We start from the raw sequence: 18,027 nt of genomic DNA on the forward strand, positions 1-18,027 counted from the left end.
AACTTAATCAAATCGTGCTTGTCGCTGTGCTTTGGGAGGCAGTGTCTCTCAGTTTTACTAGCGACCTTAGATGAAAAAGAAGGGTTAATTTTGCTGTCAGTCCTGTTGTGTGAAGGGTATTCACGTCTCCTGTTTGTAGCAGACAGGCAGACGCAACGTGGAGAAGAGAGAGGATAGAAAAGGTGAGGGAACTACGGCTTTGGTTGAAGTTTTTGAGTACTGGACAGCTGGTCAATTACTAAGAGATGCTTTGGCTGGCAGGTTGACCAAGACACCTGTTGCTTGGACCCTGGTTCACATTCCGGTCAGGGAAATCATCTAGTTGGGTCCTTTCCCCTTAGACAGAGCAGGGTTGTGACCGTCTTGTCTCACTGCGCTGATGCAGTGTAGTTGATTTCAGTATTCAATGAAAAGCTGAGAAAGTGAGAGAGAGGATTAAGGTTGCCAGCCCCCCAGGAATTAAAGATTAATCTTAAATTAAAGATTGTGTCATGTGATGAATCCTCCAGGAATCCATCTAGCCAAAATTAGCAACTCTAGATAGGATAGGAGAAAAGAAATAGTGGGTCAGAGAGTAACGCAAAAGGGAAGGGAGATAGAACAGGATCTTATGTAGCTCTGTGGCACTGGCAATTATATATCCCCACTGATTGGCTGAGGACTGGGTGTCATGATGATGCAATGGCTTTCAGGACTCTCAGGTGAAAAACAAGGTTCTTTGAACAAGATCAAGGCCTGATGGCCTTCCTCTTAAGGAGAAAATCCATCTGACTGGTCCACTCCCTCTGTGTTGGGATTAGGGCACGTGAGATGAGTTAAAATGCACCGGGGTGAGATGTGAGCTAGGAAGTGAAGATGCATTGGGACAAAAACTAATTTCCGAAGTCTCCTTTGAAGAACCCCAAAAAGGGAGGAAAGTGGCAGGCATTACTGTGTCCACCTATTAGGCCTAGTGTCTGCCACTCCAATTTTGATCCATTGATTTCCAGACCCACATCATCTTGTTTTATTAAGTCCAACCTCAACCTTGAATCTTATCAGTAGACCTGTTTCTGTCTGGACTAATTCAGTCTCTGTGTCTGGTTGCACCTGTTCAAAACATTCTTTCTTGACCTACTTTCCATGGTTAATTCCCAAGCAGGCAAAAAGTGATAAGTTATTGTGACACCTTGTAAACTTTTTACAATTGAGCTTACAGTTAGGGTAAATATTTAGGCCCAATAACCGCAACAGAGCTCGGTCAGATTTTAGATGTGATGTGATGAGTCAGAATAATTAACAAGAGGGAGATGGACCTGGTAGGTTAAAGTACCAAGATCTAGCAATGATTCAACTGTGGTGTGCTCATGTAACAACCACCCAAAACATACCCCAAGGTTTGACTGCAGGGACTTTCAGCACCAAAGCACAGAAATCTAACTAATAGTTCTAGGTTTCCCATCCCCGTAGTACCTAAGCACAGGTACCAAAAAGCTATGCACACCTATGATGCTATGCAGGTCCCCTATCTGTAAAATGGAGATGATGATGTTTACCTTGGAGATCTATGGAGACAGTGCTGTGTGATACAGAGGTGTCTAGATATTTAAGGAGAGGCCAGTCTAATCGAATCTCTCTCTCCCTCTCTCATCAGCTCTGCAGCCAAACATTCTCTCCTTTCCCCAGCAACAGAGCAGCCTCATCCTCTCGCAGCCCGGACCCAGCCTAGCATCACAGGTAAACTACCTTCTGGCTGCCTCAGCTGGAAGCGGGATCAAACTGATTATGGGCATCACGTTAACAGCTAGCCAGGATCTGCTGACGATTTGCGCCAGGGAAGTGGATTGCAGCCCAGGCTGTGGGGATTCACACTCATCTGTGAACATCCCACCCCCCACCCCCCCGGCGAGAGAGGGATTCCATCTCCATAGCTCATTCCAGCCTTGGCTGAGGCTGCTAGCAAGGGGGGGCGATCTGTGCCACTTGGTGGGTGCTGGTTTCTGATTGGGGACGTATTGCTCCACCCAAGCGTCCCGTCTTTCCGTCTCCTTCTCCGACCCCTTCCAAACCGCTCCCTAGGCCGAGAAGCCCTTGGCTTGCCTTTGCCTCTGAGAGAGGTCATTCTTCAAAGAAGCCAACAAGTTCCTATTCCCCACCCCCAAACCACAGCGCTTGTAACGCCCCCGTACAATCACAATTGCAGCTGCAGGGCGCTTCATCGCTCGTTCCCACTGCATCGCGTTGCCTCCCTTCCTTGCCCCTGCATGTGTTTGCTTCCTGCTTAGATCATAAAGCTTCTCAGGGCAAGGCCAGTGTCTTTTACAGCCTCGTAAAGCACCTGGCCCGATGCAAGTGCTATGTAAACAATAGTCCTAACCTCTGAAGCCTTTCCGGTCTGGTCTGCATCTGCTTTTGATGACTTGTTTGCCTTTGCGGTGCCCTCTGTTCATTCCCGCTTGGGGGCTCTTGGCACCTGTGCCCTGAGTTTCTGGCACCGTTTGGAGAGAGTTATTTGCCCGTCCCAGCTGCTCTTTCAGATCCTTCAAGTCTCTGCTGCCTTCAGCGGGCTCATGCCGAGGCAGTGCTCTTGCGGAGGTACAGGTTCTGGCTGGTCACTTCTCTATGCGGGCAATGGAATGCCATGGGTGACTCTATGTGGGGTGCCAAAAACCTTCATCCATTTATCCAGCAGACGAATACTCCCCAGGCCTGCGCCTCACAGGCATCAAGCAGAGCCCTGACGTAGAAACCTTTTTTATCTTTCTTTTTCCCAGGCCACGCCAGGCTTGCTGGGGGGCTCGGGTGGGACGCAAAGTCAGCCCAGCCAGGGTTTGGAAAGTCACAGCCCAACCCACAAGGCTTTGCCCTTTTTAGTAACTGAAACAGCTGCTCCCTTGATTTTTGCAGCTGATCAGATGAGTCAAGGGTCCATCCTTTCATTTTTAAATACCCACCCTTCACTCCAGGTATTTGCTGTTATGTTATAGCCGTTACCCCCCAATGAATGCCAGCTCCCCATTACTGACCTAAGCTTTGTATTATAGCTGCCCAACCTACATCCTGAGCTCTGATCCCACCTCCCCTAAAACAACTTACCCTTCTCATCCCACACTTTTCTGGAAGGATCATTTTACCCATCATTGACATGCAGTCTCCTCAGCGGTGGGATGTGGCAGCTGTTTAACTGCGCACAGCCACACCGGGCAACATTTGTTATGGCAGGACAGTGCAGAAAATCCTGTGGCTTTTCTGTTGTTGTGACTCTGGTTTTGTTTTTAACAGGCAGTGGGACGTTCAGGGCTCCCTGGGCCGTCTTTAGAGCCCCATCTGGAGGTGCCACAGCACTTGCAAGTTGCAAAACACATGCCATCTTCAGCCGTATCAGACGAACCCAGCGACCTGGAGGAGCTGGAGAAGTTTGCTAAGACTTTCAAGCAGAGGCGAATCAAACTGGGGTTCACCCAGGTGAGGTGCAAAAGGCAGTCCCATGATGAGTGGTTTAATAGTGAGATGCACCAGGTTGGGGGGATTGGATATGGATGTGGGCATGGAGAGGAGGGGCAGGGTTGGGTGCAGATGTGGGTATAGAAGGGAGGGCTTGATGCAGATGTGAGCATTGAGAGGAGGGCAGGGCCGGTGCAAGGATGTTTCGTGCCATAGGTGAAACTTCCACCTTGTGCCCTCCCCCACCCCCGAGCCCCCACCCTGAGGAGCCCCCCCCCTCCGCGGCAGCTCCCCACCCTCTGCCCTGAGGCACCCCCCAACCCCAGCTCACCCCTGCCCCATCTCCTCCCTGAGCACGCCGTCGTTGCTTCACTTCTCCCGCTTCCCAGGCTTGCGGGGCCAATCTGCTTAGGCGCCGCAAGCCTGGGAGGCGGGAGAAGTGAAGCAGCCACGGCGTGCTCGGGGAGGAGGCGGGGCAGGGGTGAGTGGGGCGGGGAGTTCCCTGTGTGCCACACCGCCCCCTTACTTGCTGCACGTGGCCCTCCCCGTGCTCCCCTGCCCCAGCTCGCTCCGCCTAAATGCCGGCGGCGACCAGGGCGGCCAAAGATCCGGCCGCCGCGGTCGCTGCCAAAGAAAATGCCGCCCCCCAAATGCCAGCGCCCTAGGTGACCGCCTAGGTCGCCTAAATGGTTGCACCGGCCCTGGGGGAGGGGAGTTGTACAGATGTGCACTTTATGGGTACACCACCTTGAAAGCACAGATGAACAATGGATGAACCCCACCCCCCTGCAAAGATGCATTACCTGGAACCTCAAACCAAGCATAACAATTACCGTCAGCCTGTTTGGTGCGTACTGGGGAGTAGGTAGGACTCAGGAAGGCTCTGGGAGTCTATCCCTAGTGGTGGAAGAGACTGGGTGAAGAAGCTGTTTTGTTGTTACAGTAGAAGTGACCTGGGAGTGAATTAACAACGTGGTGGGGAGCTGCGAGTGGGTTTTCTCAGCTCATCTTTTCATTCTGATTCCCCCGGCAGGGCGACGTGGGGCTGGCCATGGGTAAGCTGTACGGCAACGATTTCAGCCAGACCACCATCTCCCGCTTCGAGGCTCTCAACCTGAGCTTTAAAAACATGTGCAAGCTCAAGCCCCTGCTGGAGAAGTGGCTGAGCGACGCAGGTAGGGCACAGCGCCGTGCCTGAGTGAAGGCTACCATCTTGGCCAGCAAAGCGGGGGTTGAACCAGGCACCTCCAGAGCTAAAAGCACAAGCTGCTGTAGCTCAAGCTCCCAGACTGGGGCAGTCAGAGGCTACTATCCTCTGGGAATTGAGCAGTGAGGGGGACTTGTAAAACGCACTCACCAATGGGATACACTTGCAGGGAGAAGGGCAGGGTCGCACACAACGTCATGAGCCCTTCGCCGGTTATCATGGTGTTGCAAGCTAAGCCACACAGAGAGGGTAGAAAGACGTGCCTCCGCCACTTGAGAAGTAGTGTGCTCTTTTGGTCAGCGTGTAGCCCTCAGTTCTTTTCCTGGCTACTCTGCTGGGTAACCTTGAGCAAGTCACTTTGCTACTTTCTGCCTCAGTTTCCCCATCTCTAAATGGGGGATATTGAGACTTACCTCCTTTATAAAGTGCCCTGAGATCTGCTGATGAACCATGATTATGAGAGCTAGATATATGTTATCCTGAGACACCCTATTACCTGTAGCACTGCAGGCCTACGGTATGTATTCTCTATAGGCTGCAAAGCCACTATGGGGCACTGTAGCCACATATACTTGAGTGACTGTGACATTCCATCCAGTGGTGACCTGGACACCTTCAGGCGATTTTATTGCTATAGGGAATGTCTCCGCAACATGAGGGGAAACGCCTAATCTGATCCCCAGCTGGTGTCAATCAGCATAGTACCATTGAAGTCACTGGAACGACACCAGTTTCTGAAAGTTGAAAACTTAGCGCTCAAGGTGGCTGGTTGGGAAACGTCATCAAAAAGGTGGAAAACAATATTTGGGGGAAACGTTCACTCCACCTTTTCTGACCAGCCTCAATCGAAGCTGGGATTTGGGGCTATTTTGGGCAATGTTAAAGGTTTTACCGCTGGGGAAGGAGGGATTCCTATACAGTATTCTGAGCCAGGATCTTTTACGTGTTTAAGGAGGGGCAGTGGTTCCCAGCCACCTTTCAGCAGCAAAACTTAATCAATAAATCATGAGTAAATCTTCATGACCATTGTGGCAAACCCCAAGGGGACCTAGCACCACGCGGAGTGATCTTTAGCTAGGTCCTCAAGACCATCCAGCATATGTTCAGTACGTTTGCTGCCAACGCTCAGGATTCTGGGATGGCCCTTTTGAAGACTTTAGTCATTTTTGCCTCAGGGGCATGGACAAACTCTTGGTATTTTCAGTTTCAAGGACAGCAGGTTGTCACAGGTGGTCAGCTTCAGAAAAAAAACACCTCACAACATGAACATATCTGCTGCCAAATGGTCTTGAATCCCTTTGTTCCCTCTTTTCCCCCAGAATCCACTCCCTTGGACTCCTCCATGAGTACCCCGAATTCCTACCCTTCGGTGAGCGAGATGTTCGGGCGGAAGAGAAAGAAACGTACCAGCATCGAGACCAACATTCGTTCCACGCTGGAGAAGAGATTTCAAGACGTGAGGGGAAAATCTTACCACATGTTGTGAGCTCTATCTCCCGGCCAGAAATTCCTACTAGTTCTTAAGCTAAGAGCCATTTTCTTTTTTCTTTCAGGATTTTTTTTTCTTAGAAACTTTTCTTGGTGAAAAAGGCAAGTTTGGGAACACCAAAATATTTCACGAATGCATGTCAATTTCAGCAGATTGTTTGGGTTTTTAAAAAAAATGAAAAACTACAAATGCTTCATTTTTGACTTTTTTTTTTAAAATGCCAAGTTTTCAATTTTTCTATCGGAAATGAATTTTCGTTTAGAAATTTCCTTTCATTTTATTTTAAAAATTTTCAAAATGTCAGAGGCTCAACATCTAAAAGCAACGTTTCATTTCAGATTGAAAGAAATGTTTCAATTTCTTTGATTCGTCAAAAAAAAAATTTAAAATTCAGTTTTGGTTTGACCCAAAATGATTTTTTCCCCCAATTTTTTAGATTTGCCAACAAACTAAAAAATCTCTTATTTGTCAGCTAGGTAGCAGACACTTCTTGCCAACAAACATATTCCATCAAAAACGCCATTTTCCTCCCAAAAAACAATTTCGATGGAAAATTTTCAACGGACTCCAGTTTTTACCCTCGTCCAGCCTTAAATCTGATTGTATCAAACTTCTCCTCCCCGGGCTGGTGAAAGAACAATAGACAGCCTCTCTCGAATGATCAGGAACTTTGGCCAGCATGGAGTTTCCTGCTCTAGGGCTCCTTTAGGAAGGGGAAACTTTCTCAATATCCTAGTGTTAAGCTCTTGTTTTCTTTATTATTTAGAGGTCCTAATTGTGATTGGAGTCCCTTTTTGCTAGGTGCTATCCAAGCATATAGAGAGCATCTCTGCTCCAAAGTGTTTAACCTCCACAAAGTGGGGGGAGGGGGAAGAGAGAGGAGGTTTCATGATGTCTGTTTTTTAAATGAGGATCAGAGGGATTAAGTAACTCACCCAAGGTCACACAGAAAGTCTGCGTATCAGAGGGGTAGCCGTGTTAGTCTGGATCTGTAAAAGCAGCAGAGAGTCCTGTGGCACCTTTAGACTAACAGACGTATTGGAGCATGAGCTTTCGTGGATGAATACCCACTTCGTCGGATGCAGTGATGTTGTTTTTCCACAATGTCTGCCTGTGCACATCGGCGGAAGCATTCTATGTATAGGTCCAAACTGTCATTTTGACCCTCAGGAGGAGTCCATGTGGAGTTCTTCTTCTTGTGCTGTTGGTGGGAGGGTATCTGTGTATCAGTGCCCTGTTCAGTTTTATCTTGGAAGTATTCTGTGAGTCGGAGACGGCGAAAGTAGGCTTCCAGATCACCGCAGAACTGTATCATGTTTGTGGGGGTGGCAGGGCAGAAAGAGAGTCCCCGAGATAGGACAGACTCTTCTGCTGGGCTGAGTGTGTGGTTGGATAAATTGACAATATTGCTGGGTGGGTTAGGGGTATCACTGTTGTGGCCCCATGTGGCAGGTAGGAGTTTAGACAGCTTGCAGTCCTTTTTCCTTTGTAGAGAGGTGAAGTGTGTAATGTAGATCTCCCGTCTTATTTTAGTGAAGTCTGTTTGTATGGAAGTTTGGTTATTTATGAGAGTCTCCAGGTTGGAGAGCTCTTTTTTGATGTTTTCCTGTTTGCTGTATAGGATGCTGATCAGGTGGTTCCTCGGTTTCTTTGACAGAGTATGGTATAATCTCTCATTGTGGTCTGTCTAGTATGTAGATAGCAGTGGATTTTTCACCTTCAGTCCATTTGGTATAATGTCCATCCGTTTGCATTTGGAAAGGAAGATGCATTTGAAAAGTCTGAGGGAGATCTAAAGAGTAGAACCCAGATCTTTTGAGTCCCTGTTCAGTGCCTTCACCGCAAGATTATCCTTCCTAGCTTCTCCTTATGTGACAGCTTCTCCTTAAATACTGATCTGAGGCTCAGTGCTTTCTATCCATAGAGGGTACACCTGTTCATCCTCACTGACTCCTAGACTTTCACCAGTGTCACTCAAAACGTGGACCTTCCACCAGATCTCTACCCTTTCCCATGGAGAAACCCAAATCTTCTCCCCTCCCCAGTTACAAGCCAAGTCCAGATTCCTCTCCTCTTGCCACTCAAACAGCAGGAGATCATACAGCCCACTGATGCTTTAAAATAAGTCCTACAGAATTTTCTTTGTTCACCTAATGTCCTCTCTTACCAGAACCCCAAGCCCAGCTCGGAAGAGATCTCCATGATAGCAGAGCAGCTCTCCATGGAAAAGGAAGTGGTTCGGGTTTGGTTTTGTAATCGGCGCCAGAAGGAGAAGCGGATCAGCTGTCCAGTGCCATCCACCATAAAATCCCCCATCTACAACTCCAGACTGGTGAGACTTACTTTCCATAAGGCAGCAAGCATAGCAGAGTACTAGGGAAACACGTGGCTTGCAGGAAAAGGAGGCAGCAACAGATGATCTCATACATTTGTATGGCATGGAAGCGTGCCTTGCCCCAAACTCTTTACAGATGAAACAGAAAGCGAGAGGGTTAGGTAATCAGAATGCCATTATCCAAATGCTCCTGGGGCTAGTACCCTGACAACACGCGGGCAAGACTTCTTTTTGTTTTAAGTTGCACCCAAAAATACGGCACTTTCAACAGCGCCCTGGAGGCTCCTAGAGGGCATTGGCTCAGCACTGACTCAGTGGGAGGAGCACTATCTACTGAATCATCAGCTTCACTTCCTGCAGTGTGGTTCCCTCTAGCTGGGCTTTGATTACCACTGACTCAGTGGGAAGAGCACTGTTGATGGAATTAACACCACCTGCTTCCCCAGCACCTCCAGGGGAAAGGTGTGGAGATGTTGCTGTGCTGATATGTGGACTGAGCTGGTATTCAGCATGCCAGGCTGCACTTGTCTGATGGCCTCATCCCTCTCCGGAGAATGTAATTGTTTATTCTCTTTTTTAAAATAAGGACCAGATCACCAGCTGGTGTAAATCAGTAAAGTGCTAGGCTGATTTACAGCAGCTAAAAATCTGGCCCTATGTTTCTAGCCCTTGCAGTTGCAAAGAAAAGTTTTCAAATGTTAATGGTGGCTGAGTTTTCTACAATAGCTCTGAGAGTTGAGAACTGCCTTCATTCATCTCAGTGGGTTGTTAACTCTGAAGCCTACTGATGATGGTTTACATCTCGATGCACAACATTGGAGAAGAAACACTGAACTGCTCTGGAACAGTGGGTGGAGTACAATTCCACCAGTCTATCCCTTTTCCCCTCCTGCCATGGGATTAGGTGGTGGTGACTAGAGAATTTATAGGGATGGGAGAATGGAAGGGGCCACCTAGAAGCAAGACTCAAGAGATTAAAAAATGAGGATGTGTTAGAGCACGGCCTTGAGGAAGTCGTGCTAACCAACATGATGTTAAATGTGACTTTTGCAGTCAATTTAAACAGAGCCGAGTCCTGTTCAAGGCGCCCACTGGTACTGGGTAAACCCAGCTAGGAAACATAGGGTTAACCATGACCAGCTCACAGGGTGTTAAACAAAGCTTGTCCCTGCCTATGTGACACTGCTCACTAAGTCATGTTCAACATCATGTTAGTTAACACAGCTGCTCCAGGACCTGTTCTCATCCAATCAGGAAGTGAAGCCTTCAGCCACAAATGACAAACAAGGTTAGAGTGATGTTTCTCCCCTTTGGCCCCAGCTCAGCAAAGCATTTGAGCACGTGCTTAACTTCAGTGGCACTTGAGCACGTATGTAAGTGCGCTGCTGAGTCAGGGCATCCGAGACCAGAAGGAGGCATCCATCGCTGCAGCTTCTTTTGCCCCTCGCCAAGCCTGGCAGTGCGGAATTATAACCGCTCCCAGCCTGAAGTGCAGACAGGCCTCTCTGCTTTTCGGAGTGCATGGCAGTGCCAGGTGGAGGTGGCACAATCCTGTGTAGCCTCGCTACAGAGCCCGAGCTGCTCTCAAGTACGGGGGGCACTGCATATAAAAGACACTCCGTGTTTCTTCGCCCACCTCAGTAACTGCGGGCTTTGACTTAGCACACAGAGTTTCTTATTAAGGCAGGTCTGTAGCTTGTTGACAGTCTAACAGGCCTGGCTACAGTATCAGGTGAATCCTGATGCAGAAGTGTCTGCAAACACTCATTCAGTGACTTAGCTAGGACTGTATCAGTGGCCCCTTTTATTCACTGTCCATGAATGAATTTTTGTTGGAAAGAGCTATTGTGTAAAGAGAGAGCATCACAAATATTAATTCAATATCTGTAATCTGCTGGTGAGTGGGTGTTGTGGATAACCGCCAAATACTGCTGCCAGTTAATGAGCTGAGCTCCAGTGGCAGGAGTCTGTTCTGCAGTGCTGAAGGTTGCTGGGGATTCATATGGGGGCAGGGTGGTCATTATGTATTCACGAGGGATAGTCTCATCTTGAAATCTCAGTGGGTTTGGGAGTCATCCAGTCAGGGAGCAGCAAAATACCATGTGACTTTTGGCCATCAGTTGCAAAGCAGGACAAACTACTTGCAAGCAATAAATATTCAAAGCAATAGTTTTTGTGAGTAAATTTGCCATGAACTTGTTGGCTGAAGTATGATCACATGAGCTATTCACTGATCATGCCAAACAATTTGTTATATTTGTTTGATTAACTTTATACAAATCAAAACAACAGGCGTAGATTGCCCTTCCCTCCCGGAAACTAATTACAGCCACAAAAAATCTTAATTGGCAGCTAGCCCCAGACCAGGTAACAAAACTCAGCCCCCTGAAAAGAAAAAAATTCACTGAAGTCATTAAGCACGAGGCCACGATTTTCAAAAGTGACTAGTGTTTAAAGATGCCTCTGATTTTGTGTCCAACTTGAGACACCTGGAAGGGCCCTGATTTTCAGAGGATGTGCTCAGTGCTTTTGAAAATCTTGGTCTAGGTTTGTAAACCTCCAAGTCTCTTCACAGATAATTAACTGAATTTGAACATAAGGGCATGTCTACAAAATGTAGTCGCTCTAACTTATGTCTGCATACAATTGCAGCAGTAATGACATGGCTTGTGTGTGTGTCTCCACTTTGTTCCTTATGTCAGCAGCGCGCATCTTCACCTGGAGCGCTTGCACCAATTGAGTTGTCAGTTTGGGGCATTGTGGGACAGCTTCTGAAAGCCAGCAACAGTCAATGTAAGCAATGCAGCGTCTACATTGACACTGTGTTGACCTAACTACATCGAATCTATGCCTCTCGTGGAGGTGAAGTTATTAAGTTGGTGTAGCGGGCAAGTTACGTAGGTGGGAGTGAAATTTTAGTGTAGACACTTCCTTAGTTAGGTTGATGTAACCTGCCTTTTGTCTGCCTAACTGTAGTGTAGACCAGACTTACGCCTCATGTTGAGATCCTCAGCAGCACTTCTAGTCCCTCTACACTGGGGTGGATTTTGCCCAAACAGAAAAATGGGACTAGCTTTGCCAGTGAGAGGTGGGGAGCAAAGCTAGTCAAAAACCATGAAAAAAAGTTGGCAATTTTTACCTGAAAATGTTTTTCATTGGAAGATATTTTTGATGAAAACATTCTCCACTGAGCTGTGGAGCCAGTCAGAGAATGCCCCAAAACAAAACAAAAACAAGGGTTTGCAAAAATTTGTGCACATTGGTTTTTGTTTGAAAATAAACAAGCAAACAGCCCAATTCCAAAGCTTATAACACCCTCATGCTTCAGAGCATAAGCCAATTTTTAAATATTAGGGATTAGGAAAAAACATTTCCTGGAGAGATTATCCCATAACTGCAGGGTTTCTTGCACCTTCCTCAAAGGCATCTGGTGCTGGCCACTATTGGAGCGTCTAGATGCTCTCCTAATCTGGTTTGTTATGGCTGGGAGTGGGAATCCTAGTACAGGGGCCGGGTGTGTAGATTCTGCGGAATGCAGCGGCTTAGTAGATAGGGTTCTCTTGTCATCCTTTGGTGAAAGAGGCTGCCCTCTGCCTGTCTTTCCCTTAGATTAGAGGTTCCCAAACTGTGGTTGGCGAAGGATCCCAGGATTACTTGCTGGAGATCCATAGCGAGCTGCCTGGTTATATGGTGCTGGTTCTCTTCCTGGTTTCCAGCTGAGACAAACAGAAGCAGTGGGAGGGAGAGATGAAACAAAGAGCAGAGGGGACTGTGGGCCTGATTCTCTTCTCACTTATGCGGGTGTGACTCTGGAGTAACTCCAGTGAAGCCAACGGAGCTACGTTGCTGTTACACCAGTGTAAATGATGGAGACTCAGGCCTTTTGGAAAAGAACAGAATATCTGTCATGCGAAAGGCGGCTTAAAATAAGTAAATGTTTTCCAGACATAACGTGTCCATGCAAGCAACTGCTCTAGTATCACCACAGCGTTGTGTGAGTGGGGAGCCACCCCGTGGGACGGCTAATGGGAGAGGAGATGTCCATCAGACAACCTCTCTTCCAGGATCGGCTCCACACTGTGAAAAAGCTTGAGAGCCCCAGCCCTGTAGTGAGCCTGTGTTTGTGTGTGTTTGGGACGAAGGGATTGGCGTCTACACATGCACAGTCCAGTATGCTGCCCGCGGGGAATGGTGCGCCTCTCTCGCAATACTAATGGAACCGCGTGTGGGAATCTGAACTGTATCTGGATAAGAAATCTGTGTGGGTGTGTGCACAGTAGACTAAGGGATTCCTGTGGGAATGGGAGGCTAGTCTGTGACAGGTGTACTACTAAGAGAATAGCACTCTGGGATCTATCTTCTTATTAATAACTGTGGGTCACTAATTCCCGGTTGGCTTCTGTTCCCTTCCAGGTCTCTACCTCCGGGTCCCTGGGCCCCCTCTCAGTCAATCCGATCCACAGCACCATGCCTGGGACAGGTAAGCCTGGCTCAAAGACTGATGTCTCTCTCTTTTCCTTCACTGATAGCAAATTCCCTCTTGCTCTGCCGCCAGTCAGTACTTCGACCTTATATTTGATCCAAAGGCTGCTTGCATTTCGACATTTGCAGCCCATCCTAGATGGGCTCCTGGACTGACTGTAATTAGCTGCCTGGCATGAACAGTTCAGCAGTGAGGGGTGCAGATGGTAGAATCCGCATCTTCACTCTGGCCAAGTAGAGGAAATTCCCCCGGGGCGGAACATTTCCTGTCGCCTCGCTGGCAAATGCTGATATTTAGGGATGGAAGAGACCAGAGCAAAACCCTGGATCCCAACACCCTGAACTTTGAGAGGAGCTGGCTCTGGATCGATCTATCTCTCGTCTTATTCTTAGGTTGTCAGTTTTGGGGGGCAGGGACTGTGTGTCTGTTCTGTGTCTGTGCAGCGCCTAGCACAGAGGAGTCCTGTTCCAGGACTAGGGCTCCTAGGCATGATGATGCTAAATATAATAAGGGCTCATGTCTCTCTGTGCTGATGTGAAGGGCTTTGGAACAAAACTCCCCAGCCTGGGATGTATTTATCTTTTTAAACTCCTTCACCTGCTCTCTCCCAATCTCTCCCCCTTCCTTCTGCTGTCTTCCTTCCTTCCATTCTATCCCCAAAAGCAACTGCCTCCCTCCCACCCACCTTGCTGCTGCCTCCAAGTTCTGACAGAGGGTTTGGAGCTGGGAACACACTCCACGGGGTGTGTCCTGGGAGGAAGATTCTGGCATCTTGTCAGCAGAGACCTGGCAGATCTCACACTGAAGGAACCATGTGCTCCAGTCGCTGTGCTTTGCTGCAGGGAGAATCCCCCCTTACCTCTTGTGCAGGGGTGTCTAGCTTGTCAGACCAGGGCACGGTTAACATGCATTCGCTATTGCAGCAAGCCAAGGAATAAGGAGAGCAGTGGGACAGATGCACCTGCTCCCCAGTAGGAAAGAAGAGGTGAGCCTCATTCTTGTCTCTCTTCTCGTGCAGTAACATCGTCATGTTCCCCTGGAAACACCAGCAGGCCCTCGTCCCCCAGTACAGGGCTCCATGCCAGCAGTCCCAGTGCATCCCAGAGCAACTCTAAAGCCACAATGAACTCATCCAACTTTAATCCTTCTGGGTAAGGCGATGGGGAGCACCTGGCACTAATGCCCAGGGCATGGGGGAGCAAACAGGACCCTCGAGAAGAGCATTCAGGGCTCGCTGCATACTATTGTGATGGGCTTTAGAAAAACGAAGTTAGATGAGGCCATTCCATCGTGGTGGTTTCATGCTCACTCTGAGGGTCCATGGGGAATGGCTGTTTTCTGCTTCCAAACTTATAGAAAAGGCCACGTTTCTTTGAAATCTCCTGCTAGCAAAAATTCGGCATGTGAGCAGGTACAGGGGCTGTGATGCTTTCCTTCTGCACAGTGGGGGAAAGGAGAGAGGAAGAGGAGATGATTTATTTTGCTGTTGCTCCTACTTAGACCCCCTCCTCTGCATCCCAGTTGCCCTCCTGTTGACTGACCCATTGTGTCCACTCACAGATAAAGCACAGGGGATACATTTCCTCTGTCTCTTCTGTCCCCAGCAGATTCCCCATGCTCTGAGGCGAAGCCCCTCTAGCTGTTTCTCATCACATGCCTCGCTACTAAGTTCAGTGCTGCTGCTGGCATCCCTCTCCTCCCCCTGCCACTGCTGCTCCAGCTCCCAACCAGCATTGCTCATGACATTGGCGACAAGTTAGCAGAAAGCAAACCCAGAGCACGTTGGGTGTTGCAGCAGCTGCTGTGCCTCCTGAATCGTGGAGGAACTTGTTCTGATCCTGTACACCTGCAATTTGGCAGGATCTGGTCTTAAATTGCCCCTGGGACTCCTCATGTGTGAAATCTGAGCATGGTGGATGCTTCTTGGTCATTCAGAGGAGACTAGCTTGGTTATAGTGCAACCCACCCTGAGTTTTGCTCTGAACCCCCTGTTGGGTTTAGAGGATCAGTTGCTGGCTAAATAGGGCTACAGATGAAATAATGATGCGCTCCCGTTTCAGGGGAAAGGAAAATAACAGTGCATTTGTGTTTGTTGTTTACTTTTTTTTTTTCCCAGATCTTGGTACCGATGGAATCAACCCACTTATCTCCATTGAGGCTATTGCTTCATCATGTGCAAGGGAGCCCTGACTTCTAGCCATGGACCAAAGTTTGGAGCGACGGTGCCTTCAAAGTGCAGCAGAAGGAAGGTCTTGCTTATGGGAGCCCAGCACAGCTGAACTGTTTAGAGACTCGAGCTGTAACTGAATGAGCCTCCCAGGAGATTCTCAACTTCAGCAGTGAAATTTAACACCCTTCCAGGTGTTAACCAAAACAATCCCTCACCTAGCCATAGCAGCACCAAACACTGTCCAACGCATGCGGATCTCCGCGATGCTCTGTATTGTCTGGCAATAGCTAATATGGAAAGATTTCCATATCACACTCCTCCTTCTCCTAGCTCATTTCAGAGCTTCCCATGAGAAGGGTCTGCAGTGCCGTATCTGACCCCACACCCCTCCATCCACACCCACATCCCAGAAACCCCTGAACTGAACCCAGGTTACCACGGTCATTTCACCAAAGACCTGCATCTAGATGTGAGCTTTGGTATCCTATCGACTTCCCAGGTTAATGTTATTGTGCTTTATTGCCTACTCAATGGTTTGCCTCTTTTCTCGCTTTCTTTAAATGTTTACAGCCAGGTGCCTCTTTACCTTTTGGTTTTCCTTTTTAAAAAAATGCACCTTATTTGTAAAGACACTGCTCCAGTCATTGCTCAGCTCCAATCCTCACCACACTGCTCCCTGGGTGGCTGTCACTCTTAGACATCATGGGTGAAATTCTGGCTCCTTTGAAACCATAAGGAGTTTTGCCCAAGGATTTCACCTCGTGTTGATTTTGCTTCCCTCTTATTTATCCATTGGGCTTCATCAGCTACCAAACAACAAGACCTGCCTAAGTTTGTGTCTGTGTGTGTACATGCCAATCATTCTTGCTGAATTATTAACATGTAAATAGCTTTCCCATTCTTTGTGGTATGTTCTTCCATTCCTGGGAGGACAGTTTGTATAACTCAGGTGTGAATTTTGAGGATTTTATTTTTCTGTGTGTGTTTTGTTTAATTTCATTAAAAACTAAAGTATAGAAAATCTAACAAATTTCACAGAGTATCAACAGGGAAATCATGTTTATTTCTCAGCTGGTCTATCTGAAAGGAGCAGATATTTAAATTTGTAGAGTAGAATTAAGACATGAAATACATTACAAAGTCATGAGCAAGATCCTCAGCTGCTGTCAATTGTCATAATTCCAATGACTTCAGTAGAGCATCAGCGATGTACACCAGCTGAAGTGCTGGTTCTTAAAGTGTAAATAGACATTCTGGTTTGCAATGTTAATTCTATTTCTTTTTCTGATGCCTGATGCTTATTTTTAGGCAAACTCTAGCTACATTTTTAGGAGTAAAAATCCTGTTTTATTAGTGGTTTGAACAATTGTTTTCCTTGATTCAATCTTGTTTATAAAAGCCCCCAAAAGGCTCTACATTCTGGGGTTGTACCTCACAATGAATTAATGGATCATTAGGGTTTCTCAGTCACTTCCACACATAGAACTCAATCCTGCAAATGTTGTATAGTTCAGCTGTATATATTTTATAGAACCTTATTCTGTAATTTTCTGCTTCATTGGGGTTTTTATCCTGAAACCAGAAACTCTAATAATAACTACAGCTGATTGAAAAATGGTTTCATTCAAACTTTTCTGTGAATGGTTTCATTATTTTTTTTTCAACAAAATATTTTGAAGTAAAAAGGAGCTAAGGAGTGGAGAGTTTTTCCCTTCCAATGAAATTTTTTCCCGAAAAAAATTGAAAAATGTCTATTTGTAATTTTTTAACAAAAAAATCAAATAAAATGATTTTTTTTCAAAATTTTTAATTTTGGTCAAAAGCGCATTTTCTGTCAGGGGAAAAAAGTTTCACTGGAAAATTTTCAACCAGCTCCAATAATAAGTATAAGAATTAATAAAAGTCCAGATCTCATCCATTAACTTGAATGGAGCTACATTTATTTATATCAGATGGGGATATGGCCCCAAATCTTTGAGTCTGATTCTCCACTACCTTCTAACTGGATGACTCCATTCATTTCAGTGACCTATATACAACTGGTAAAAAGGCAGAAGAGAAATGCAGGTCAATATGTCCAGAAAACTTTCTACTTATGCCCCGTTGCATAATATGGCTAGAATTTTCTTAGTGGCTCTTGCTAGCCGAGTCCTTGTATCGTTTCCCTTGCCAGTATGGAAAGAGATTTTTTTCCCCCAGAACTGTACTAGACAAATGGAGCTGTACGAGACAAAGGGGACATTTATTTAACCACTGGATTCTCTAGGGAAAAACAAACTCTATGCTGGTCAAGGAAACCGCACTGTAACTATGCTCTAACAATTGCATTTAAACCCTGCTGTGGCCTGCGTGGCTCAACCTCAGAGGATTATCTTGCAAATACTCCCTACCCTTACTGCTGTCAATTGTCCCAGTAGCTTCAATGGGATTCTCGCAATAGCGTGCTCTAGGCTTAAACATAAGGCCCCAAGTGTGCAGTACAGAACACCTGTGTGGAAACACATTACCTTCACTAGGTGCAGCAGTCACCAAGCCCTCCTTGATGGTGCAGGATTGGTGCATAAGTTTTTATGCTGGTAAAGGTGACACCTAACAATTTAAAATCCTACAGAATACTACAGGACACACTGTCAACTACTGTATTTTGTGGCCATAACTAAAATACCACAGTATATTTTTATACGGGGAACTTGGTTCTATGACTGATAAAAATGAGCCCTCTGCTTTGCACGTGGGACTCTGTTAAAGAGACACTCTAAGGTATTCTAGGCCTAACATTTTGATTGTTTTCATTGCAAACCTAATATAAACAGAAATATTTTCAGTCTTCATTGACGTTTTATAATAAACAACTTTTTGTTTATATTCAAATAGTTGTCTTGGCAAGAATCTGCCACCTGAATATGGCAACCTTGTGCTA

At 46.8% G+C, this 18,027-nt stretch overlaps 1 protein-coding gene across 2 annotated transcripts in view; it reads left to right on the forward strand.

The window, feature by feature from the left end:
- Window positions 1–16,191, forward strand: part of POU2F3 (POU class 2 homeobox 3) — a 64,618-nt gene extending 48,427 nt beyond the window's left edge. For both annotated transcript variants that reach the window (XM_039496540.1, XM_039496541.1), the window contains 8 exons: window positions 1,634–1,716; window positions 3,262–3,444; window positions 4,457–4,598; window positions 5,950–6,086; window positions 8,290–8,451; window positions 12,868–12,934; window positions 13,956–14,088; window positions 15,054–16,191. In XM_039496540.1, coding sequence (XP_039352474.1) covers window positions 1,634–1,716; window positions 3,262–3,444; window positions 4,457–4,598; window positions 5,950–6,086; window positions 8,290–8,451; window positions 12,868–12,934; window positions 13,956–14,088; window positions 15,054–15,093 — 947 coding nt within the window. In that variant the 3' untranslated portion in view covers window positions 15,094–16,191. The remainder of the gene's footprint in view (window positions 1–1,633; window positions 1,717–3,261; window positions 3,445–4,456; window positions 4,599–5,949; window positions 6,087–8,289; window positions 8,452–12,867; window positions 12,935–13,955; window positions 14,089–15,053) is intronic.
- Window positions 16,192–18,027: the final 1,836 nt, after the last annotated feature.

Source organism: Mauremys reevesii, linkage group 12, assembly GCF_016161935.1.
Source record: "Mauremys reevesii isolate NIE-2019 linkage group 12, ASM1616193v1, whole genome shotgun sequence".
NCBI classification, from domain to species: Eukaryota; Metazoa; Chordata; order Testudines; family Geoemydidae; genus Mauremys; species Mauremys reevesii.